The sequence below is a fragment of the Vitis riparia genome, chromosome 9, assembly GCF_004353265.1.
Source record: "Vitis riparia cultivar Riparia Gloire de Montpellier isolate 1030 chromosome 9, EGFV_Vit.rip_1.0, whole genome shotgun sequence".
Taxonomy (NCBI): Eukaryota; Viridiplantae; Streptophyta; class Magnoliopsida; order Vitales; family Vitaceae; genus Vitis; species Vitis riparia.
In genome coordinates, this window is record NC_048439.1 from 22047421 (window position 1) to 22073856 (window position 26436).

General features: G+C 30.8%; 4 protein-coding genes and 1 non-coding gene across 5 annotated transcripts; 3 read left to right on the forward strand and 2 right to left on the reverse strand.

Annotated features, from left to right (window-relative positions):
- Positions 1–3945: 3945 nt before the first annotated feature.
- Positions 3946–4018, reverse strand: TRNAE-CUC. The gene has a single exon. It is a non-coding gene; the product is annotated as a tRNA-Glu (tRNA).
- A 994-nt stretch (positions 4019–5012) lies between these two features.
- On the forward strand, positions 5013–8822 carry LOC117921961 (protein CHROMOSOME TRANSMISSION FIDELITY 7-like). Its single transcript, XM_034839906.1, has 6 exons — positions 5013–5310; positions 6740–6992; positions 7081–7176; positions 7288–7356; positions 7755–8104; positions 8516–8822. Exons 1-6 carry the CDS (start codon positions 5096–5098, stop codon positions 8655–8657), a joined length of 1125 nt encoding a protein of 374 aa, XP_034695797.1. The 5' UTR covers positions 5013–5095; the 3' UTR covers positions 8658–8822.
- A 9261-nt stretch (positions 8823–18083) lies between these two features.
- On the forward strand, positions 18084–18820 carry LOC117922676 (auxin-responsive protein SAUR72-like). Its single transcript, XM_034840853.1, has one exon. The coding sequence runs from the start codon at positions 18157–18159 to the stop codon at positions 18676–18678; it is 522 nt and encodes a 173-aa protein (XP_034696744.1). The 5' UTR covers positions 18084–18156; the 3' UTR covers positions 18679–18820.
- A 2738-nt stretch (positions 18821–21558) lies between these two features.
- On the reverse strand, positions 21559–21984 carry LOC117921934 (auxin-responsive protein SAUR21-like). The gene has a single exon (XM_034839881.1). It carries the CDS (start codon positions 21982–21984, stop codon positions 21559–21561), a length of 426 nt encoding a protein of 141 aa, XP_034695772.1.
- Positions 21985–25656: 3672 nt separating this feature from the next.
- On the forward strand, positions 25657–26154 carry LOC117921935 (auxin-responsive protein SAUR50-like). Its single transcript, XM_034839882.1, has one exon. The coding sequence runs from the start codon at positions 25657–25659 to the stop codon at positions 26152–26154; it is 498 nt and encodes a 165-aa protein (XP_034695773.1).
- Positions 26155–26436: the final 282 nt, after the last annotated feature.

The window sequence follows — 26436 nt, forward strand, 5'->3', positions numbered from 1 at the left end:
AGTAGACTCAAGTCATTTAAGCCTCGTAGGGGAACCCTATAAATGCTCTCTTAGAGGTTAAGGTTTTCATCACTTTTTTAGAGACAAACGTCTTCCATCCCTAAAGAGAAAAAAAGTCACAATTTCCTTAATTTCATTGCCCAAACTTTGGAGTGGTAGGATCGTGATTCGAGTCATTAGATGGAAAATCTTGGGTGTACGAGACCTTCATGCTTTTTCTTCTCCATGTGGAATTGATTTGGGAATATTCAAATCCATGTATGAGTTTTTTTCTTCTCTGGATCTTTATCTTAATATGGTTTTTGTAGTCATATGTTTCCGTTTTGATATATTTAGAGAAACTTAGGATAGTTTGCATGCACCCTAAAAGATCCAAGGACAAGGAATGGAGAAATCTGGATATTCCTAACACGTTTATCCCTCAAACATCATCCTAACTCAAGTTAGAACAAAATCGAACTTCCCAAATATGGTTTCCTTTTTTAAAAAAAAAAAAAAATTGATTTTAGCTTATGTAATGAGCAAAATATCAATGACTTCTAACCGCTTAGTTTAGGCACCAAGGCTTAAAGACACAAGGTCACTACCTTCTTGGATAGTTTATTAAAAATGGTTGTTGAGAAAGAACCTCCCAAAAATGGTTAATTGGGAATCGGTCAAACTTATTGCCCTTTTCTAGTTGTGATATGATCTAGGCTCCAAATAATTTTATCTTTTTTTTTAGAGAGTTTGCATTGCTAGTTGAGGCTTCACCTTTCATGGTCAAGGGTTAGTTAAGGCTTAGAAATTAGTTAAGGCTTAGAATGGATCGACAATCACTTGTAATGCATTTAATACTCAACGACTAGTCAATCAATCAAACCGAAGCTCGACTGATTGAGGCTCTTTTCTATTGTTTGAGGTGTCAAGGTTGAAAACCCATAAATTGAGAGTTTTTGTTCTTTTATTAATAAGAGAACACTTGCGTTGAATTCTCTAACTACCCTTTTCTTTTATTCAAAACCCCGAACTTCTTGTACATTAATCACTTATTTGCAAATCATTCTTATTGCACAATTTTTGTATTCATCTTAACCTTCCTTGTATTTGTTCATTTATTAAGCTAGGTTGAGTAGATTAAATCTTCATTAGTTTGAGAAAGGTCAAGTGTGGAAGCTTCAAGTTAAGATTGAACTTAAAGAAGTTCTTATACGTGCCTATTGGAGCCATGGAATCCAAGTGTAAAACTTGAAAGCTTGCGTTGAAAGCCTTAATCTAGTGGAACCCTCACTCAGAAGGAGTTTGAGGAGAGTGAACATAGGTGAGAATAGTGGAACCACTATAAAACCAAGTTTGCATTTATTTTTCTCTCTCTCTTTTTCTCTTTGTTTTCATTGGGTTATTTATTGCTTAATTAAGTGTGTTTTTGAAAAAGTTTTTAAAAACCTAACTCACATCCTCTTGGGTGTTTTACTTAATCTAATTAACTTTGTTTTACAATTGATATAAAAGTTAGACCTCTTGATAGGGATTTAATCATCTAAAAGGATATGACTAATTCATCAAATTCATCTTATTTGAAAGGTTTTTCAACCACCCGACCTCCATTCTTTATGGAAAACGATTACGTTTATTGGTATAGTATGAGAGCAACCATGGTAAAGGAATGTTATAGTGTAAAAAAAGAGACCATTTGTTTATCCTTCACCTTCTAAAATCCACTCTTCTACTCCTCCACTGTCACCCATAGGATTTTCATAAAATGAAGATTCATGCCTTAAATCAACTAGTATAGGTGACAAAGATTTGGGGATTTTGTGCGATAAAATTTTAAGGTTTTAGGGACTTTGGAGTTTCTTAGATTTTAGGGATTTCAAATTTCTCAGATTTGTCCCTTATTTAGGTCTCCTTCCCGTTTACAAAATTACCACCTCAACTATTCAGACTTGACATAAGAGTCTCCATGTCTAATTTTTTTAAAAACCCTATTAAAATTATATTTCTACTCCGTCAAAGCAATTATGCAAAATTTATAGCCTTTAAGACTATCATCACCTTCATCAACCCTTTTAATATGATTGTCCCAAAAGAATAATTCTCAAAATAATTTGACCAAAAGAAAATGCTAACAAAAAATAAAATTCTTTTTCCAAAACAACAACATGTTTTTGCTGGGATTAAAAGAAGTTTTGGCTTTCAAATAAGCCAAATTGAAACAAAAATAAAATAAAATTCCATTGTCATGATAAGAATAGAAACTTAAACCAATTCAAATGGAGCTTTAAATCTAGAGACTAAATATCAATTATCAAAGTCAAATAGAACATTAAGAAGTTTTATTGAATTGAAAAAAAAACCCTTATTTAAACAAAGCCTAAGAAAAAAATGATAGAGGGTGTAATTTTGATATTATAAAATTTTCATTAAATATGAATTGTTTTAAATTAAGCAAAAGTGTTTTTAATAAAAAAAAATATGTTGTACTTTTTAAAACTTTTTTTTTCCTGATGCTAAAGAATGTTTGGTAAAATTAATTTTAAGTTATTGAATTGACATATTTACCCATTAGATGTAATTAATATTTATTTTTTAAAAATTTAACTAACATTTATTTTCATTAGTTTTAACTAATGAATTTCTTTATCAAACATTCATACATACAGTATTGTAGATTTATAAAATAACCTTAAAATATTTACTAGAAAAAATGAGTCATAGATTTAAAGTCATGATTGTTAAATATATTCTTATTAAATGTGAACAAATAAAATAAAAAATGAAATTGAAAATAAGTTAACTCTTTTATTTAATATTTAAAGTTATTTTTAACTTTAAGTTATATTCTCAAACATACTTCATATTCTTAATAACTTAAATTAAATTATTAAGTCACTTTAAGTCATTAAGTTGATTTACCAAACATCTATTAGGACTCATTTTGATCCCCGAAAATTAGTAAAGAAAGAAAAAAATGATTACAAATACGAAAAAGAAATCAATATAATTAAAATTAATTATAATTAATATATTATTAAATTATTTAATTTCTACATTAAAAAAAAAGTGAAATACGTTTAAAGTAACATATAAAAATAATTTATTAATTTTAAACATATATATTTTTTTTATTCTATTTTCTTTCTCTGATATTTTTCTTCAAAATTTTCAAGAACCAAACATAGCCTAAGTATCCATTGAAATTTGGTCTTTATAATAATAGAGGTCATAAAGTTCCTATTTTTCCTTGAACCTTTTGGGAATCAAGCATATCGTTAAGTGTACATTGAAATTGGGAATTTGACATAGCAAAACAGGAAAGTTGCCTATTGAAATAGTATCTCTTCTATTTTTCCTCTATATTTTATTTCTTTGATATTTTTTTTTCAAATGTTTTGGAAACTAAAACCAAACATAGCCTAAGGCGGTGTTTGTTTTTTAATTGAATAGAAAAAACAAAAATATTTAACTTTTTTTATTCAAATAAAAATAATTTATTGACATCAATTAAGTAAAGTGAACTTCTTATCAATATGTTCAGTTTAATTATATTAGATGATGTCAACAAGTTACTTTTAGATGAATAGAAAAAGTTAAATATTTTGACTTTTTTTATTTAGCCAAAAAACAAACACCACCTAAGTGTCCACTGAAATCGGGTCTTTATACTAATGGAGGTCATAAAGGTTGCATTTTTTCCTCCAATTTTCTATGAATCAAGAAGGAATGCGACCTAGAAAAACAGCGAGGAAGTTGCCCATTGAAATTGGGTAGATAGAGGGCCCATCAAAACAGCCAGAAATATGGAAATAGTATATAGGTCTCAAATTAAGCCCAAGAAAACAGTCCAACAAAAGGTAGGCCAGGAAAATAGCCCAACAAATTTCTGCAAATGGTATATAAGTCTTTAGGCTTCAAAGTAAGCCCAGGAAAACAGCCCAACAAAAAGGACAAATTAGAAAAACAATTTTCCGTTGCCGGGACTTGAACCCGGGTCTCTCAGGTGAGAGCCGAGTATCCTAACCAACTAGACTACAACGGATTCTTGGTTTTTTTAATAGAATATTTTTTTATTAAACTATAATAAAATATATTTGATTTTTTTTAATTTATAATTAATTTATTCATAAATCACCTTTGTATTTCATTATTAAGAAACTATACGAAAGTAAATACAATTAGGAGGTGTTTGGTACCCAAGTATAAGGAATGATAATGAATATTTTGTTTTTATTCCTATTTATTAGCGAATGAAAATGAATTTTGTAATTTTATTTTCAGTGTTTTGTTGAATTTAGGAATCCAAAGTTGAAATGATTATTTGTTTTCATTTAAATCCAATGTTTAATAATAATAAAAATGGTAATAAACAAAAATGACAATAATACTCTTACATATGATTTAAAATAAATTTTTATTTTCATTTTTTAAAAATAAAATTTGACTTTTCTTTACTAAATAATATATATATATATATATATACCCAATAAATAAAAAATTAACTATAAAAAATCATACAACCCTAATATACAAAATATTTAATTATTCTTTTTATAAAAAAATTGAATAATTTGTCATGCTTAAGCAATTGTAAAATTATATTTTACCAAAAAAGAAAAAAATATTTATTATAATATTTAAATTCTCAAAATTATCAAATATTTATTATAATATTGGAATGAAATTCAAGGATAAAATGATAATTTTATATTATTTCGTGATATGAAATAATCAGATCTATTTGTAATGAATTTAAATCCTACTTGAAATTTGGTTTATCTCAAAATCATTTTTGATTCATTTCCAATCTTTGTAAAATTTATCGAAACATCGGAATTCGGAAGAGAAGGAATGCGATGTCTTTTTGCACTCCCCATTTCCACTACCAAACAACCCCTAAAGTATTGGATTATTGAATTTGGAATAGGCAAATGAAAAAGTGCTCGTAGAATATTACATGGTAATTTTAAAAAAAGTAAAATTATTAAAAATGTATTTCCCTCCAAATATTTTGGCTCCAAAAGAAAGCAGACGCACTGAAAAGTGCAAACTGGAGAAGTCGACAACTTTCTCGGTACAGAAAGGAGGAAGGGACGCACGAAGCGGCGCCGTTTTGAGGATGCAAACCAAGATCAGCTCCTTCTTCAAGCCCTCTTCTGCACCCAAATCACCTCCAATTTTCTACGACGATGATGATGGGGACAATGAACCGACGCCGTTTTCTGACAAGGAGGAACCTCCCATTTTCGGCGGCGACGACGAAATGGTGTCGTTTTGGGAGAAGGAACCAGAGGTCGTCATCACCTACAAGCGCAGAGCTCCGAATCCAGATCGGTACGACGCCGTTTTGCTTCCCCTTGATTTTGCTTCATTTGGGTGTCTATGTATTCGGTTTTGGTCATTAATATTTGATGTTTTGGTGTCTCATTTTTTCTCGAGGGTCTGTTTGGTTGCTGAGAAAATGTGGGACAGTGGGAGAAATTGTTGACACCCTGCATAATTGTTTTGATTCTTATTTATTTGTTTTTATTTGGAACCTTTCGGGGGAAAAAGGGGAAAATTCGGCTGAATTTCTTCATGGGTCTGTTTGGCTACTCAGAAAAGGTTGGAAAGTATAAGAAATTAATACTTTTGAATTCTTAGCTAGCTTTTCGTTGTTTAGAAGGTTTTGGGGGAAATGCACAAATTAGGGAAGTATCAGAAATTGTTGAAACCCGAAATCATTGTTTTTATTCTTTTCTTTTTTGTTCATTGTTTTGAACATTTCCGGGAAAATATCTGCAAATTTCTTGAAGGTTATATTTCTTTGTGGAGAGAGGTACGAAAATAGAATACGGTGAAACTTGAATTCTTAATTATGTGTCATTATTTAAAAGGATTTTTTTTTTTGTTGGGTGGTGTGGGTGTGGTAGTGGGGGGAATTGGAGTAGGGGTGTGGACCGAAATTCACTGATTTTTTCCTCTGTTTGGGTGCTGAGAAACTGTCGGAAAATAGAAGAAAACAATTTTATGATTATTATTAATATTATTTTCTTATTATTTAGAACATTTTAGTGAAAAAGGGGAGGCTCTGCTAACGTTTTAAGGCAGGAAAATTCCACTAAATTTATTTAAGGTTTTCTTTGTTGCTTTGAAAAGGTAGGAAAATAAAAGAAATCAGAGTGTTTGATTCATAATTTTTCCTTATTTTGAACCTTTGGGAGGAAGAAAAAGAATATTCTGTTTTGCTCAATTTCTTATGTTTCCCTTTGGTTGCTGAGAAAATGTAGGAAGAGAGGAGAAATAATAAATTTTTAATCATCAAATTCTGAATAATTTAAAATATTGGGGAAAAAAAAGGATATTCCACTCACCTCAATTTTTGAGAATCTGGTTGGTTGCTGGGAAAAAAGTAATGAAGTAGAAGGAATCTAATTTTTGTTTGTCATTGTTTAGAAGTTGAAACATTTGGGAAAGAAAGTCTCTCAGTTGAATTTGACACCACATTTCTTTGGATTGTTAAGTTCGGGTTTTCTCTTTTGCCAAACTAAGACAATAAAAAAGTATGATACTTAAAATACATATCCATGTATATTGCCTTTTTATTTTCTCCTAAGGGTGATGAAGATCTTCATTTCAATTTGCTGTAGATCAGTTTCTTTTGGGTTAGAACGAAACCATTTTTTTCCCCAATTTTATTCCTGTTTCACATATTTTCAACCTTGGTATGTTTTTGGGTTCTTGTATTTTTCAACAACTTGGGCTTTTTGGTTCTGTCCTCAAGGGAAAAAAACGAGACGGATGGTGGTTTGATCGCTGAAACCATGAAGAAACCCATTGTAGTGGATTCACCACTCCCCAGCAGAATCCTCAATAAGAAGAGAAACTATGCTCAGTTCCATTTAGAGTTGGGCCAGTCTGATTTCCTTCTGCATTCATGCTCTACATGTGGGCTTAAGTATGCTCCTGGTGATGAAGGGGACGAGCAAGTTCACAAGGCATTCCACAAGAATTTCACCCATGGAATTCAATTCAAGGTTCCTTAGTAGGAAAATTTAGCATTTGGCTGTGTTTGTCAGGTTTGTTTTGGTGTTTGTTGAATCATATTGCCATTTAATTTCACAGGGTTGGCGCAATGAGAGAATCATTCGTATGCCTTCAACTGGAGGGGGACGAATTGTTTTGGTAGTGGATGGTGACCCTCCTGCTCATAAGAACAAGGTTTATATCAATTTCTCGTTCTTGGATCTGATGGGTGAAGTTTTTTACATGTTGATCTTGACATTTGGTCATTATTGGGAGCTATTAATTAGGATTCTTTGGTTTTGGCAGGTCCATGAGGTTGTAAAGATCATGGAGGTTGAATTTGGAGGTGGATGGATTTTTCATAAGAACTGTAAGGTGATTAACATCAAATTCTATTTAGTTTCTTTGGAGGTTCCATTATCCAGTTTACCTAAACATATTTCTAAAGTATATTAGATTGCACATTACCTTACATTTTATCCCTTCTAGTAGTTCACAACCCATATATGAACTTCCCATATGCATATTCAACAAATTCAAAATTATCTGCTAAAATTTGTCTAATTCTTCAACTTAAGAAATAGTAGCATATGCTTTCTATTTTCCAATATGCTTTGGTCTTCTTGGAATACCCATCCTCAAGTTTTTCCCAAAATTATTTTTGAAATTTTGATGAAGTTGTTACAATCACTGATGTCCAGACTGATTCTAGAGTAATGATTTTCAACTCCCAATTTCATATCTATCATTTTTTCTCATTCTTATGGTTGCAGGCGTATCTTTTCATTTCCTCCCAAAGGGTTGCTGGCTGTCTAGTTGCAGAACCAATACAAAAAGCCTACAAAATTCTCTCGTCCTCAGCGGATGAAAGATCTGATGATACTAGCTCAAAGGAAGCAGGACCAAATTCAAACAAACTTCAGTTTGGGACCGTAAGTTTTCAGAGAGAAGTCATCCAAAGAGCTCCTTCTGTTAATAGCCATGAAGCATTGGATGGGACACCCAATGGACCTGTAGTCTGTGAGAAGGAAGCTGTACCTGCTATCTGTGGCATTAGGGCCATATGGGTCACTCCCTCCAACAGAAGGAAACATATTGCTAGCCAACTTCTGGATGCCGTGAGGTGAGTTCATGAACTTCTGTTTCTTTCACCATCTCCTCTTGGTATTGGTCATTCGATTTCCCCTCAAGAAACCAACAAATTGTGTGAAGTAAAAAGAAGAAAACTACATGAAATTGAATGAAGGGTTTTGTGTGATATCCCAAATGACCAATTTAGGTGCCTTATCTTGAATTTTACCAAACAACTGGGAATTTTTTTGCGGCTGTTTGATGATAAAGTAACCAAAGGAATCATAGCCGAGTTTAATGATTTCCAAATGTGAGCTTAAGCACTCAGAATGAGTGTAAGCCATTTTTTGTCTTCCCTCGAGTCTGAAGCAGCCTCCAAACAGAGGTTGATTGATGCTTTTCCTGTCAATTTGCTGGTTTTTCTTTTCTTCTTTTCTGTTCTTATTTTTCTCCTTCAATGCAGGAAAAGTTTCTGCATGGGGTTTGTCCTCAAGAGCTCTCAGCTGGCATTCTCTCAACCAACATCAGCTGGAATGGCATTGGCTTCCAATTATTTTGGTTCAGTATCTTTCTTGGTGTACAGGACTGATAAATCAATCTGCTGAATGGTATGAAGAAACACAGATTATTAAGTTGAGCTCCATCAATTTTGCCATTGAATGTTTTCTCATTCTCATTTTCATCCCAAGTATTAGAAAATTGACAAGTAACAATATGTATTTAAATTAAGATAAAGCGTAATAAGAGTAACTCGGTGCCTTTACATTCAACATAGTGGATTTGGATACATGCAAAAGCATTTCAGAGCTACAAATGCCGCTCTGCATGAATGATGGCTCTGTTTACATGTTTGAGATGAGTGATGTAAAATGTCATAAAAGACTTGGTTTCTTTCATTGGATGCCAATTAGTTTTTGGTTCAAGTACTCAAAACTCTATTTAAGTAGTGTTAGAGTGAAGAACACAGGTTCAGCTCTTCTAGGATGAGTGATGTCAAATATTATAAAAGGTTTGACCTTCCTCACTAGACATCAATTAGTTTTCAAACAAAATAGTCAACGTCGATCCGAGACTAGTAACATATTCGGGAACTGTTTTTAAAAATGAAAAACTATTTTTCAGACTTGAAAACACATATACCAATTGAAAACAGGGTGTTTTCTAAAAACATATTTGACCTTTTTTTTCACATATTCCTAAGGGTTGTTTTAAAAAATAATTGTACAAATATGAAGAATGATTAAAAATAGAGCATTGTAAGTAAAAGTTATGTTTGAGAAATATTTGGAAACTCAGAAAATACGTTGAAGACATTTCAAATTCTCAAACACACTGTTGCTCTAGAAAACATTAAAGAATTATTTTTGAAAACTGTTTTCAAAAATTGTTTTTAGAGACATTTCCAAAGTACAGTATCGAGTATGATTCTGGTTCCATTAGTCCCCTTCTTTCAGTACTTCGATGAAGAAAGGGCAATGCAAGATTAGCAGTGGGAGAATATATCCCTAAGCGTGAGAATGCTGAAGTTGTTAGTGCCATGCTTGAGGTATTTATGTCATTTTGATCTTTGTCATATACACGTGTTTTTACTTCTGACACGATTGATTGATTTCTAAGTAATTTGTTTTTTTTTGTTTGTAATAATGTAAAAGCTTCTAGATTTTGTACAAAAGTCAATTTTTAGGATACTTGGGGTTTGAGAGAAAATGTGTTTTCATGGGGAAGTGAAGTGAGAAAAATAGGTCAATTTTTAAGTCTATTAGCAAACTTGGTTAATTTTAAAATGATATAGAAATATCACTATCTTCTTTATTTATTATCTTATTTATTTATTTATTTTTTGATTAGAAACAAACACATTTTCATTAAAAATGAAAGTATAAGAGAATGATGAGAAATCTTTTCCTATTTTACAAAACCTAATCAAAATAGTGGAAAAAAAAAAACTCCCTAATAAACATCAAAACAACTCGATATTGCTATTTTAACCCTTTGGATCTAGACGTTGACATCCAATCAAGTTGAATTATGTTGAGAGGAATGCCTTTGAAAGTTGTAGTAGAGGTCCAAAAAGATGAATATAAGTAAACTAGATCCCATATCGTTTCAATAGATCTCCACTTGTCTTAACAAAACCTTGCATTTCTTCCCCTCTATACCATTTAAATAAATGAAAGATAAACAATTTTCCATAGAGCTTTTAAAACCTAAGAGAAAGAGAGAAACAATTAAACACTAATGTATATTTTTTGAATAAAAATAATAGATACAATGCACAATATTCTTAGTCCTATATATAGAGGAAATCGAGGAAAAAGGGAAAATAACAAATCCCTTAAGCTATGTTTGGTTCCCGAAAAATCTAAGGGAAAATGCAAGGGAAAGAATATACAAAGGAAAAGTAGAAGGAAAGAAAAAGTGAAGAAAATAAAAAATAGATTAAAAGTCGATAAATTATTTTTATTTGTTACTTTAAATTCATTTTATTTATTTTAACTCATCGATATAAAGATTAAATAATTTAAACATATATAAAATTTTAATTAATTATAATTATAATTTATTTTCTTTTGTATTTTTCATAGGACAACTAAACATAAAAAAAAAAAAAAAATCATTTTCCTTTGTATTTTTTTTCTTTCCTTAGTATTTTCTAGGAACCAAACACAACCTTAAAGTTAGGGATGCTACAATTCTATTTTCTGCAACTAACTAAAAGAATTAATTTAAGATTATATATAGCTACTAACAGAATCAATCTAAGATTATATACAACTAATATGCCTACAACTTTGCCTTTAGAAGTGTTCTCAAAAACCTTAAAAGAAATGTTGAATATGTTACGAACACTTCTAGGAGGTATCTAGGCCAAATTGGCTAAATTAAATAGTTTGTGCAATAACTCCAAAGTTGTTGGGCAATGTAAAAAGAGTTGATCTATCAATTCTCCACTACCCATACATAGAGTGCAAACATTTGGACTAAGGGTCTTGACAAGCCTTCCTCACTTGAAGCAAGTCGTTGTTATTAACCTTCTTATTGGCTACTTATCAAGCAAATGCCTTGACCTTTGATGAAACTTTTGATTTCCATATAAAATTTGGAAGAGAGAAGACGACTTGATTTGATTGATTAGATAAGGCCAAGAAAAAAAATTGATCAAAGATAAACCGACAGATGATAGAATACTAGACTCACATCTAGGAAAGACGGTGATAGGTTAATGTGAATGTTTATCTAGGTTTGCAATTTCGATCAAAATTATTAAGTGTCTCTTAACTCGATTTGTCCAATCATTCTTTACACTACTTGCCTAATAAAGATCGAGTTATTGAATTTATCAAGAGACTTAGGGTATGTAGTTAAGGTTGGAATTGGATGGAATTGAATCAACCATATTATTTCTTTACCTTGCTCTAGAAGCGGACTGCCTTGTTTTGTTTCCATCTAGCTGTATTTGGAATGTGTGGGTACAACCCAAAATTAGTTTCTTTGTGTGGGAGGCTGCATGGGGTAAGGCTTTAACCCTAAATCTTGTTCAAAAAAGAGGATGATTCTTAGCAAATAAATGCTTTATGTGTCTTGAGAATGAGGAGACCATAGACCATTTGCTTCTTCACTATTCAAAAACAAGGGTCTTATGAGAGTTACTTTTTACCTCGGTTGGGGTGTCTTGGGTGTTGCCCTCTTTAGTTAGAGAGACTCTTCTTAGCTGACATGGTTCATTTGTGGGCAAAAAGCGCAGGAAGGTGTGGACAGCTGCTTCTCTTCATATATTTTGGACGGTTTGGAAGACGAGGAATAGATTAACATTCAAGGATGATGAGTTGTCAATCCAGAGGTTGAAATATTCTTTTATCCTCTCTCTTTGGTTTGAGGTTAAGCTGTTTATAGTTGAATGCCCTCTAACTATGGTTAATTTTATTGATTGGTTGGGATCCTTTTAAGGCTGTTTTTTGGGCCAATTGGTTTTTGGGTTCTTTCTTTTTCTTTGGCCTTTTTGGTGGTGGGTGTATAGGTTTGTATACCTTGAGTCGCTTTTCTGGCGTCTCTTTATAAATGAATTTATCTTTACTTATCAAAAAAAAAAAAACATCAAATATGCTTATCAATATATCTAACCCATGTTAAACTAATCTTAAGTCGGTTGAGAATTCCTAATCCATGTCAAGTTTGTGGGTAATTCACGTTCCCCAATATAATTAAAAATTAACATTTTTATCAATATAATTCAAAAATATAAAGGTTAGAGTTCTTAACATTTTTATGTTTTTCATATTATAATTGTATAATATAATTGAAAATAAATAAATAATAATAGTAGGTTTTGGGTTTTGATGAGTTGCTTGGGCCTTCATCTGATGCCAATCCTAACATTTTTTAAGTTGATATTTTTTAAGCCAAGCGTGATCCTAATGTGTTTAATCTTTTCCATGCCAACCCAAATTGCAGCCCTATCAATTAAAGAGATGAAACGAGTCTAGCTCTTTTTAGACTAAAAGATGTACAAGAACTCAACATTTATGTCATGTCTCGAATCCTAGGAACCCACTTCCTCCAACCCAATATAGGTGGGTGGTTTGGAACCATATCAAACGAGCCCCACACCATCTTAATCTCCAATACCAAATTCTCAAGTACAAAAGCGGCATTAGAGTATAGCAGATGATCATGATCTTGCTCATTCTACTCTTTAATGGAGTTGGTGAGTTGTTGTAACTTTAGATAGGTATTGATGGATGAGAGAACCATGTGTTATCACTGTTATGAGAGGTGTGGAGGTTGAATTGGTCTGCATCATTAACCACAGTTTCTTACAACTTCATTGCCTTTAACACATACAATCTAAATAGGCTTATCTACAATACTAATTCGTTATATATATATATATATATATATATCTACATTTTACCATATACTTCAAACAATTTGGATTACATCTTTAATAAGTATCGATTCAATATCCTTGAATTTTTTTCCATCTAAATATCATGAAAGTTTCTATGAAATATACTATGGTTTCAAGGATACCAGCTCAGAAAACTTTTCCTTTTGATTGAATGATTGAACCCCACCTCGATCCTTTGGTGATTGAGGGCCTATTGATAGAGGTTTAGGCTTTTTGGGAGTTACAGAGGGAGTTATGTTATTGAGTCAGAGCCACCCTAACTTCATTATTCTGCTGCAGTTGGAACCATCTATATTCAATTAACTTGCTTCTTGATACCAACGCCAACACTACACAACACAACACTGCACTCTACACTGCCTTTTCAGCTTCATCTTCCGTTTTTTGTAGCAACATTCGAGGAACCTAACCCCACCGCCCTTCTTCTTCAATTGTTTTGCTTTATATAGAGGCTGTTTATTATATAGTTTATCTCTTTGTAGATGGTATAATAATATAGTAATATGAAAATGAAGTGATGTAGTTTTCTCTCTTTATTGTATATATTTGTTTGAAAAAGTCCTTTTTATGTCTGTTTGGGGTTTAGGGTTTAGAATAATTTTAATTCATTATTGAATACCGATCCTTGCATGTGCCTTATCATATTCAATTAGTTAGGGGTTTAATGTGATCTAGGGTTTGTTGGCAACATTTTGGAAAATAGTTCTTAAAAGTAAAATTTATGAATGGTTCTTAAAAATAATTCTCAGTCATTGGAAATTTTTGTTTGAAAATCCAAATATGAAAAACAGTTCCCTTAACTTCTTTTAAATGGTGTCAAGCGATTGTAAATAATATAAAAGTTTTTAAAATATTTTTAATATTTTCAATTGTTTCTCATAATACTATAAAAATAAAAAAAAATTAAACTTGAAAGCATTTCAAATTTGTTCTTAAAAAAGCTTACTTTTAGAACAAATTCTCAAAAAATTACTTCTAATAAAGAAGTGCATTAAAGAACATAGAATTATTTCAAGAATAGAAAACTATTTTAAAGAAGAGTTTCTTACTTCTTATGCTTAAATCCATGATAAAATTAATCTTGAATTAAGAATCATTTTCCAAAATTGATGAAATAAAATTGAGACTATTAGACGGAGGAGGGGGTGTAGGGTTTATTTTGAGCATCGAATTTTTCTCGGGTGTGTTTCTTGGACTACATGAAGCAGATTGTAGTGCTTGTAATTGATTTTAGATTAAGTTTTGGTTTCAAATATTTTATTCAAATATAAAAGCATAATTTTAAAAGGTGTGCTTAAAGTGCGTCTAGGCTTAAAGCACAATTACTCCTTAGTTATAAGACTTTGCTTACCAAGACAGACATCTTGTTGAAGAAACACATCTTGTCTACTTTATTTTTCATTTTTAAATACTTTTATTCTTGAAATTTCTAATTGTATATTGAAATTTATAAAATTTTATTACTTTTTATTTATTTATTGAATACTTCTTTTAAATGTTTGAAATTGTAAATTTTTTATTAATTGGATTGGATTTTGGATTATATTTTATAAAATTGATATGTATGTTAAGTCAGATTTCACTTCACTCAAGCACACACCTTGTGTTGTGCCTTGCGCTTAAGTTATAAAATATTTTTGTGCCTTGCGTCTTTTAAAACTATGTATAAAAGGTAATAAATTGTAATTTTTATATAAAACTTGGAATTTAATTGACACTTTAACATTGATTTTTGTTCAAATTTAAGATAAATCCAAGTTTTGGAGTCGGGATTAAAATTAAGATTTGTTCAAATTTCAGACAAATTTAAGACTATTACAACTTCATATAAAGGGCCAAACCTCACATTACACTAAAACATTTAAGAGTAAGAGAAGTTTTGGTTGATTAATGTATTGAAATAGATTCGCAGCTCAGCAACTTTTTAAATATTTTTCTCATCTCTCTCATGAACCTGCCATTTCTCTTGCCATTATCCCTTTGATTATAGTCACAAACTTACCTGGTTGCAACCTGAAAATAGATCATCTTGATGGGACCCAATAATCTTATTGTATAGATTGTGGCCATATGTTAACATAATATTACATGATTGAGAAGAAGAATCAAAACATATGACCATGACCCTAATATCTTGGAAACCCTAATTTTTTTCAAGAGTGATTCAAGGGTTGATAGCTGAAATTTTTAAAAACCTAGGTCATGTTGGTCATTATTTTCAAAAATTTGTTTTAAAAAACAGTTTTTGGAAACAATTTTTGAAAATTGTCATAATGTTTTACAGATCAAATATATGTTGAAACTTGAAATACTTTTAGTTTTTATTTTATGTTTTTAAAATAAATTTTATATGTAATATTTTATTTTTAATTATTTTTCATATTTGTATAATTATTTTTTTTAAATCAATTTTTTTAAAAATAAATGAAAACAATTAAAAAATGTTTTCTAAACATGTCATGTTTTCTATTTTTTAGAACGATAATTTCTAGTTACCAAACTTATTTATTTATTTATTTTTCAAAGAACAAAAACTATTTTGAAAAACAGTTACCAAGTAGGGGCTAATTTATTAAAAGAGATTTAAAGGTAACTATAGATACAATTAATAAAATTTTAACCATACCAAGTATTTAGAAATTTTGAGTGAGAATATGAGAGAAAGAAAATACTAAAAATAAAAATAAAAAGAAATTAAAAGTGGAGAATTTTTTTTATAAAGTTAATAAATTAGTTTCACATATTTATTCAATTTATCTCATTTATTTAAACAATTTGAAAATCAGTAAGTTTGTAATTAGTTTTAATTATATTTTATTTTATTTTCATATTTTTCATAATAAATTAAACATAAAAAAATTTTCTTGATAGTTTTTTTTTTCTTTGTATTTTTCATGAACCAAATATAACCTAAAAATTGATGCTCCTAGTGAATTTTATTACTTTGGTGCATAATTGACATTTTGATCAAAGTTATTATTATGATGCATATGATGTTTGGTCTCTTATGAATAGTTTGAGCTTGTCCATTTTAAATTCAATTTAAGGGTGTGTTTGGTATGCATAAATTTAAAAAAAAAAAAATTAAGGTGAATTACAATACCATATATATATAAGGGAGAAATCAAAATCCTAATAAAAGTATTGAATGTGAATTTTTTATTTCTATTCTTATATGTAAAAAATAATCTAAACAAACTAATATTCTTATTATTTATTCTTGCATTCCAAATATGCCCCCCAAAAAAACCAAATATATTTTCTATTTAGATGTAAGTTGAGCTTTGTTGTAAAGTCACGTGCCCAAGGGAATAACCCAGGACATGTGAAAAGGGTGAGATTACTTCTTTTTAATTTTTCTAATTATATTTTATTTATATTTATTTATATTCATATATGTAATTAGAGATCATGTGAATTAACCAAAAAAATAAGCAAAGCAAGATAAATAATTAGAATAAATTCCCACATGTGATAATAGAGTAGATGGGCTTAGCAATCATCTAACTATTAAATAAATAATTATTAAAAATGCAAAATTTTAATTAAAAACTTGTTAAATCAAATTGTACTATTGTCCATTTCCTTTTGACCTTTGACCAAACAATGGGGTTCCATTATCATCCAATATTTTAATTCAAATTGGCAAGTGATCATCATTTTAATTCCATATTTGGTACATCCACTTTGTTTATTGATTTGTTTTAAGAGTCCATTTCAACTTCCAAGATGTGAATCCAACACATGGTTTTCTCTTGGAAGGACCAAAAACCACCATTAGTCAAATTACATTAAAACATGCAACATTTATATATGTGTACTACATGCAGCAAAAGCCCTAAATACTATGGATTCAATTCAAAGAAATATCTACTTTTTCTTAATAATATTAAAATTTTTATTTAAATCATAACCCTATTTTGGAAACAATTGGATTTATGTTCTAAAAATATATTCATAATTTTAATATTTTTATATAAATTTAAGTTTATACTTCCTAACATCCTTCATCAGGTGCACATGTAGTCTAAGATGTCATAAAATTATAAATTATCGTAAATTGATTTCAAAGAACTGCAAATAAATAAAGATTTGAGAAACAAATAGAGAAAACAAACATATAAATTATGGAGAAGTAGTTCAAATTTGTGATTTTCCATCAAATCAAGTTTTGACGTTATATTGAACTATTTTTTAAATTTTAAATTTGTAGAATTTGAATTCAATATACATTCAGTAATAATATCTATATTATATGATTTTTTAAAATCCACGAATATAGGAAGAACAACTTAGTGAGAACTAATCATTCAAGAGTTGGTCAAATAATAAAAGAAAAAGAAATTAGTTATTAAAAAAGAGAAAAGTCCTTGACGTGTTGTTTCATTGTGCTAATATGTCAACTTGTGAGCTTATTGTTTTTTATTCTCTTTTTGATTTCTCTCCATAAAGAAATGGGCATTTTCACATGGAAATTTGTGGGCTTCCCATCTTCCACGATCTTCTAAGCTCCTCAAATCCAATAAACAAAACTAGTGGAAAAACAGATAAATATATAAATTAAAGACATGAAGATGCAGAAACCAAGGCAAAGCTATCTAGGGTTTGCCTTCTAGGTTTTGACTGTTGGGGCAGTTGCACCTGTCTCCAAGTCATTAAGTATCCCCTTGACACTCCATTCTATTTTACACTCGAAAAAAATAATTAATTAATTAAATTTTCAAATTAATTACCCCTTTGGATGATATAGTATGTAACATGTTATTTTATAAAATATTTTTTATAAATAGAGAGAGAGAGAGAGAGAGAGAGAGAGAGAGAGAGAGAGAGAGAGAGAGATCAGTGAAGCAGTAGAATTAAGGAATACAGAAACCAAGAGAGATGGAAGCAAACTTCAAAAAGAAATCTGGAAACTACCCTTCCCCAGTCCTCAGTTCATATATGTACACAAAACCATTGATCGGTTTTGATTCTTGAGGCAGTTGCACCACCAACCGACTGTAAGTAATATTTCATATTATAATCTTCCGTAACAGAGGAAAATGAATAAAAAAATCAGAATCCAAAGCACCCCACAACTTTAAAATCTCTGCTCCCTCACCCCATTTGGGATTCACACACCCACACCCACGGGGCCAGAAAGCAAAGAAATAGTTTTTTAGTTTAGCTTACTTGCTGATCAGAGGCTCTACTTCATGGATTCAAAGAAGTCTAACAAGATCAGTGAGATTGTTAGGCTTCAGCAGATCCTCAAGAAGTGGAAAAAGCTTGCAAATGCACCAAGAAACAGCAACAAAAATGGCAGCCACAGCTCTACTTCCTCCTCCTCCAACAATGGCAGCAAGAGCATCAAGTTCCTCAAGAAGACTCTCTCCTTCACAGACACTAGTTCAATGCTTTCTACCGAGGTCGTCCCAAAAGGGTTTCTGGCCGTGTGCGTGGGGAAGGAGCTGAAGAGGTTCATCATCCCGACAGAGTATCTGGGTCACCAGGCATTTGGGGTTCTGCTGAGGGAAGCCGAAGAAGAATTCGGGTTTCAGCAGGAGGGTGTGCTCAAGATCCCATGTGAAGTGGCTGTGTTTGAGAAGATCTTAGAGGTGGTGGAAGAGAAGAGAGATCATGTGTTTTTCCTCAATGCAGAGAAGGAGATGATTGGTTGTTGCTCATCCTCAGATTGTGAGCTCACACCCTCTCATCATCCTCAAATGTGTAGATGATCAGAAGATGAGAAGATTAGATTTCTCATATAATATTTTCATATATATCTTTTTTTTGCTTGATTTTGTGAAGGCAGTATGAGGGAGAGAGCAGAGAGTAATACTAAAGTTTGAATAAAGTAGGGTACTTCTTTAGAGTGATCAGTTCAAATCAATGAACCATATATGATACAAAGTATTTGATGTATCTTCCATCACTATGAAATGTAATGAATTAATTCTCATTTACATTAATCTCTATTGCAAACCTTCCAAATGCACCGGAGGATATGATTTTTCCTCGGGATCTTAAAAACAATTTTCAATTCTTAAAAACAGAAAATATGGTGTTTTTAGATAATATTTTTTAATTATTTATTTTAATTATTTTTTAAGAATTATTTTAAAAAATAATTATATAAATATAGAAAATGATTAAAACTAAGATATACATATAAAATTATTTTTAAAAATATAAAAATAAGAAAAAAAATATTTTAGAATTCGAAATAGACTTATTTCACAAAACATCCAAAAATTGTTTTTACAAATAGGGTCTTAAAATCTCATATATTTCTCTATATGTCATGAGAGTTGACTCCTTTAAAATGTATAGACATATTTTAATTGAGCGGGTCTTTCTTTAAAATGCATAGACGTGTTTATAAAATGGGCTTAATTTATTAATGTGAATTCATGTTTAAATGATTTTAGGATAAATTCCTAACAATGAGTAAAAATCATCCCCTAAAATTTGTTTAATTGTGCCGGATTTTGAAAAAAAAGGGTTTAATTAATTTGTTAATTAATAATTAGTGTTTAATTCATTAATTCATGTCCGGATCTGAAAACCTTAATATTTTTTTTTCTTTTGTTATGTGGTCACATGCCCACTTAGATAGTGCTACATCAGCTTGGAATCATCTTGTCTTCCTGCAAATCTCCATTATTGGCTTTCTCCACCATTGTTTTAGTCACAACTATAAATAAGCAACCATTTATTGATTATGATAAAGTACTAAAATAAGTACTTGAGATTAGTACTTAGCATTTTTTAAGTTGATTGTCCTACCCAATTGGTAATTTAAATTTCAATTTGTAGTAATAAATTGGCTAAGAAGAAATATATATATATATACAATTTTGGTACATAAAAACATTGCTATATTAGGAAAAACACATGCAGAAACTGATTTTCATCATTTTTGAAACACAAATTTCTGAGCCCATTATTTTTCTGATGCCCGGATTCTTTCTTGCCAATCTTAGATTATGGCATGGATTGATTAGGGGTTACTGCAAGTGGGCAACCATGCATGATCTTGTCACATTATGTGCTTAATTAATAATACTTTGCTCTTATCTTTGCTTCTTTGGTAACATCACTTAGGGTTTAAATGAATGTTGACCAATATGGTTCTTTAAAATTTTTCTTAATAATAAATAATGTTTAAGTAATGACATGTAGTCAAGACGTTCTGCGCATCTACATAATTAAGAAAGACTGATATATATATTAGGAATTTTCCCCCTAATTAATACGAGAGATTTTTCTCCCCGTTTGATGTGGGATCTTATAATTTTCCTGACATGTAGGTAGCATATATTATCTAATTGTGCGTTTGTACATAGTCGGTCCATGGGATTTCACCACTACTCTCTCAAGCAAGACTAGTCAAAATACTCATCAAACTTCATATATTATTATAAATTCACTTTGATTCTATTTATAACTATCTATTCCCTCTTATATGAATCCACTCTAGCAAATAAGTTTTCTTTGAGATCAAGTAAAATCCTTGTGATCCAGCACCACCAATGAAGCTGAATTATACAAGTTAGTTTTGGAGCTTAAACTCACATGCAACTCCATATTTAAATCATTAAAAATGAAACTAATCCCGATTAATATAAATATCTAAAACATGCAGTAGTTAATTAGATCAACTGTCACGTAGCCGTATGGTTTTGTGTACCCTCTCTCAATATATTGTCCCAAGTCAAAAACTTTGATTGAAGCTCCATGTGGGTGATCATCATCTCCTCTTCCCTTCATTAATTTGTTGTCTAGGTCTTGTTTACAAGTGACAAGGCTCCGAATTTTTCTCTTTGTGCTCTCACTTATAAATTATTATGTCTAATGCATACATTTTTTTTTTGGGGTAAGGATGGATGGACCAAATCAAGATTAATGGATTTTTGTTTAAGAATGAAATCTTATTTGGTCGGTTCATCCTTGGAATCGCATCATATTTTGAATCCAATGAAATAAGATGAATTAAAGTGATATTTTATAAATATATGATTATTTTGAATAGATTAACCATTTCTTTATTTTTTGGTGAACTAAAAGGAATCGAAAACTTTGTTCTTTCTTTAATAATTTCTTATCCGAAAACTAATCCTTTTAGTAGGATTTGAACCCATTCACAGAACCCTAAAAATGTTTAAATAGCTAGCTATCTAGGTATGGACCAACACAAAAAGACAAATTTGACTACTGGGAATTTTGCCTACAAACCATACAATACAAAAAGGGGGAGCATTTAAATGAAAGAAAAGATTGAACATAGTAACACAAAGCTTACTTTGGATTGCATTAGGGTTCCGTAAATTTTCCTTTTGTACATGTATATTTAATTATGAACTGTTATAATTCAAACCCGTTCTTATAATCATTATTCAAATTAAGCAAAATACTTACATAATTCTGGGATTTTTCAGCAAATCCTCAGTCTAAACAGTCAGCAAATAGTTCTTATTGCACCCAATTGATCGATCTAAGGAGAGACCAATCTCATCTCCTTGAGAAAGGAGAACGTCATTACACTAAAGGTTATAGATATATACTTATAAATATATATGAGTGAATTATTGATAATGGATGATCTTCTCCATCAATCAATTTTGTTGTACTCCTTTATGTTTCTTCTTGTTGGTGTTCTTCATTTTATGCCTTGTCAGACATTTCCCCAGTATCTCCTGAAAATCTTCCTCCTCACAAGGAATTTGCAGTCCACCTTCTTGCTTGAACTCGAATTCATCGGCCATTCGCTCCATCAAAGCCCTAAAGTCAGGCATGGACAAGTAGCTGGTAGGGATTACAAACCGCCTTAGTTCCGGCCCAACGTACACTGCCAAGAACCCTCTGGGGACCTCCTTTAGGTTCCATTGACACAAGTACTGGCTGGCCAGCAATGACTCCCTCGAGTTCTCGGTCGAATGATCTTGAAAACCCTCCTTCAGTGGCAATGCCGGAGGCCTACGCTGCTGCTGCGGCGCCCACCATAGCCATAGCCGGAGAATCTTCTTCGACCTCATAACCATGGCAGAGTTTCAAAAACTATCTATCTGTATATATGTATATGGAAATATTGATGTTGTTGGAGACCTCTGCATGCAATTATACAACATGCACAAGGTTCATCTAAAACCCTAAAAGAATGAGAAATTAAACTTAGAAACCATTGATTTCATGCAAACCCCATATAACAAAATGAAGAAAAACCAGCGCTATCATCATGATAATGAATGCGTTTTTCTTCTAAACTCTTGAAAACCCGAAAAAAACGATGAACTCAAGTACTTCGACTGCATCATGTAGTGCACAAAGAACAGGGTTTAAGAATTTTTTTTTTTCTCTCTTCTTTCTCTACCAAAGAAGAATGAATATCTTGAAGAGCATGGCAGCTATCTTTGTGGGATTTAACTTGTATAGAACAATATATATAGGAAATTATATTGGGTTGTCCATCTAATTTTGGCTTCTGATGCCCTAAATTTAGCTGCAGTTGCACCAAAAAATGGCTAATTTTGTTATGTGATAGTGCTTCTAATGGAGTTTCATAAATCCTACCAATGATTTGATCATATTTTATGGAATTTGGATTAGATTAAAGCCAGTTAGAACCAATTATTCTTGGGAGTCTGATCAGTTTGCAAGGGGTGTAATCTCAGTTAAGGGTTTTCAACATTTGTTTTTTCTTTTAGTTTGTAGTTTTTTGTTGTGTAGAGATTATAAAGCTGGCTAAAGATGATTACTAAAGAGGCTAATTGGGTGGATTTGAGGTATGGGAGATGATTACTATGGTGTGGTCACAAAATAACTAATCTATGTTTCTCTATCAACTTTGAAGATATCAAATTTTGTGCAATGAAACCCAGCCCGTGGCCAGCCTAGTTGTCATGTGCTACCTTTTGGATGGATTATAAATAACCCGGATGTTCAAGTTATTCATTACACGGTAAACTTAAGTTGTTAGATAATGGACTGATATACATAAACCTCTCATTTAGAATGTACTCAACTTTTAAGTCTAATGATAGAAAAAAGCATATTTAATTTTGTATTTAAAAATATTTTTTTTAAACAAAATAATTATAATATTTTTAAATTTTTAATTAAAGAAAAATCTATGTCCATTAGTAAAGAAAATATTTAAGTTCCATTTTTTTTTGGACAAAACACACATAAATCATGTTCATAAATGTGGGGCCCATAATTAATAGTTGTCAAATGCCCTTAAAAATTGTGTTTAACTTTCTAATATTGTCTTTAACGTTTTTGAAGTTAAATGTATGTAAATAGATTTATAAAACCAAAGGTTCAACTTTTTTAATAGGCCATTTGGGCCACATTAATTTCATAGCATGACAAAAACTTGGGCTTTGAATTGGGCCAAGTCCTTTCCCAAGTGGATTTTACGCTAAAAGCCACACAATAATACAAAAGAAGTGACAACATTATCATATACTTTTTGTTTTTATTTTTGTCACACCAAATAAACAATTGAAACTTCTACATCCCAATAATACAAAGTTGCCTTCCAAAATACTTGGACCAAGATAGCTGATAAAAACATATGGTTATCATGTGTTGATGAACCTTCATAGACTTCAACGTCCATGAATTTATTTATTTATTTTTCTTTTTTCTTTTTTATAAAAAAAATAGTTCCATATGGGGTTATTATTATATTCTCTCCAGACAAAAAAAAATGTCTTTATAAGTTATTTAATTTTCACTTTTAGTATTGTAAAAAGTAGAAGTAAATATTTTTATTAAAAATAAGAATAATTTTGATATTTTTAAAATTTTAATTGCATTAAAATTTGTTTTCTATAAATTATTTTAGCAAAAATATGATCAAACAAAGGTAAGGATCATGCTTAAGAATTCTATCAAAACATTCGAAAGATTGCTTTTAGTGTTAAAGAAACTCTCAAAATGGAGTCAACATTTTCAAAAAAAGGGTATAAAAATGGATGAATTAAGATTCATAAAGGGATTCAATAGAATGTTGAGGATCATATCATAAAATTGATGACATTTATTCATGATAAAGAGTTGTTTGTCCTACTTCTTTTGGACACATAAGAAATGTGGAATATCTATTGACTATTATAGGCTTGCCCCGTCAACCTAAGTAAGGATGCATATATATTTGGAAGGTTTTTGAAAATAATTTTTAATAATAATTTTTAAAAATTATCTTTAGGAATAAAATTTTCTTTAGGAAACCAAATATATATATCTATATATATTAAAAAAAAATCTCAGCTTAATCTTATATCGATTAGATCTAAGATCTTGGAATTGCAATGTTTTTAAAGTATTCTTTATAGTTCCAATAATTTTATGATATGAAAGATATTAAATTGTTTTTGAGAATAGTTTCTAAATAAACTTTGAATTATTAGATAGTAGCTTATCAGTTGTAGGTGTTTTTGGAAAACACTTTTAACTTAAAAAATATAATTCAAAGAAAATTAAGTGTTTGATAACATTTAAGAAATATTTTAAAATTTTTGAAAAATCATTTATAACATTAAAAAACTATTTATTGTATATTTAATAGAGAAACATTGGATAAATGATTATTTTAAAAATATTTTTATTAAAAATACTTTGAATAGAAACACTATCAAATATAATCTCTCATAAACATCCCATATCGATCCGTCCATAAAGAATTTACGAATAATGAAAATCTGAGACTCTGAATTAATTGAAGTTATCCTATAGATTGATTAAAAAAAACTTAAAAAAATCAAGTAAAGGGACTATGAAGATTAAGATGAATTTTGCACCATTCGATTTCTATTTTCATGGCATAAACAAAAGATAATGAAGACATGGTTGATTAATCAGGTAAAGTAATACTGTTTTTAAGTCATGCTTTAATCTATTGATTCTTCAATCTGAAACAATAAAATTGACAACCATGTCAAAGGAACACAATCATACAATGCAAAAGTGAAGAAAGATTGCCTTCAATCAAGGATAATATGAACCCCACTTGGTCCATAGAATCCAATCTCACTACCTTAATTTGATGGCCCCCCAAACATGGCATGGAGTCCCATATCTTACATTGTACTTTCTTTTTAAAAAAAATTTAGTTGGCCCCAAACATGGAATTTTTTTCTTTTCTTTTTTTGGTCCTTCAGACATAGTACTTTTGTCCCAAATTTGTACAAAACTGCAGCGTACGGTACCTTGAATTTTTCAGTACTCTTCTTGAATCTTATACATGTTTTGTCCCTTTGTTTTATCTCGGAAATTTTAAAAAAGAAAAAGAAAATTCATGATTATGAAGAAGAACAGTTACAGAAAGCAAAGAGACAAACAACAAAAGATTAATTGTAGGCCAACATGAATGAATGATGAAAGCGACTTTTCCCTCAAAGCTTGAAGACCCAGTCATTGTCTCTTTCCTCTAAATTAGTTTAATTACCACTGTGTAATTATTACTGTCATGTGATTGAATTTAAAAGTGTTTTTATTAAAGACAAAAATAATTTTAATAATTTTAAGATTTTTATTTAATTAATAAAATTCAGCTTTCTATGCAGTCTTTTAAAGTGAGAAAGGGTTTTCTTCCTATTTAGAGAATCTTCCTATTTATACATACATATCATCTTTTTCTTTCTTCAACCTTGGTCCTAATCATTCTAGTGAACTCTATAACCTTTTTTTTCTTTCTCTCTGCAACTTCCATGGCAACCTCCGTTAACATCAATCAAATTGTAAGGCTGAAACAGGTGATGAAGAGGTGGAAGACAATGAGCATGAAGCTCAGACATGCACCCTCTCCAGATGCCACTGACAGTGAGACTGACACCGATATTGAGGCTTGTAAGCCCCGCACTCCCTCAGGCTTCCTTGCCATCTACGTTGGATCGGAGCGGGAAAGGTTCTTGATACCAACTAGGTATGTGAATCTTCCAGTGTTTGTCACCCTCTTGAAGAGAGCAGAGGAGGAGTATGGATTCAAGTTCAGTGGAGGGATAGTGGTGCCTTGTGAAGTAGGGTTCTTTAGGAAAGTGTTGGAGTTTCTTGAGAAAGATGAGAAGAAGTTTGGGAGCTTGGAGCTGGATGAGTTCTTGAAGATATTTTCTGAAGTGGCGGATTTTGATTCTTCATGCAAGGCAAGTAGCTACAACATTAATACTTGTCATGATCAGTTCACATATCTGATGCACAAGGCCAGCTAGGGTTTGATGTATGGTTTGTAATTCTCTGGGGTTGCTTTGATGCTTGCATGGTGGTCAGCTAGAGTTTTCTTCCATTTTCATCCGTTGTAGAATTAGGGTTTGTAACTTGGAGGATTTTCCTCTCCTTTCCTTTCCTTTCTTTTCTTTTGCTCCAAACTTGGGAAGCTACTAGAGCTAGGGTTTAGAGAGATGGATGTTAGATTGTGGGTGGTTTGGAGAAATGATTGTGTTTGAAGAATGTTAGTGACCATGATCATGAAATTATTTGAAAAAAGTAAGGGA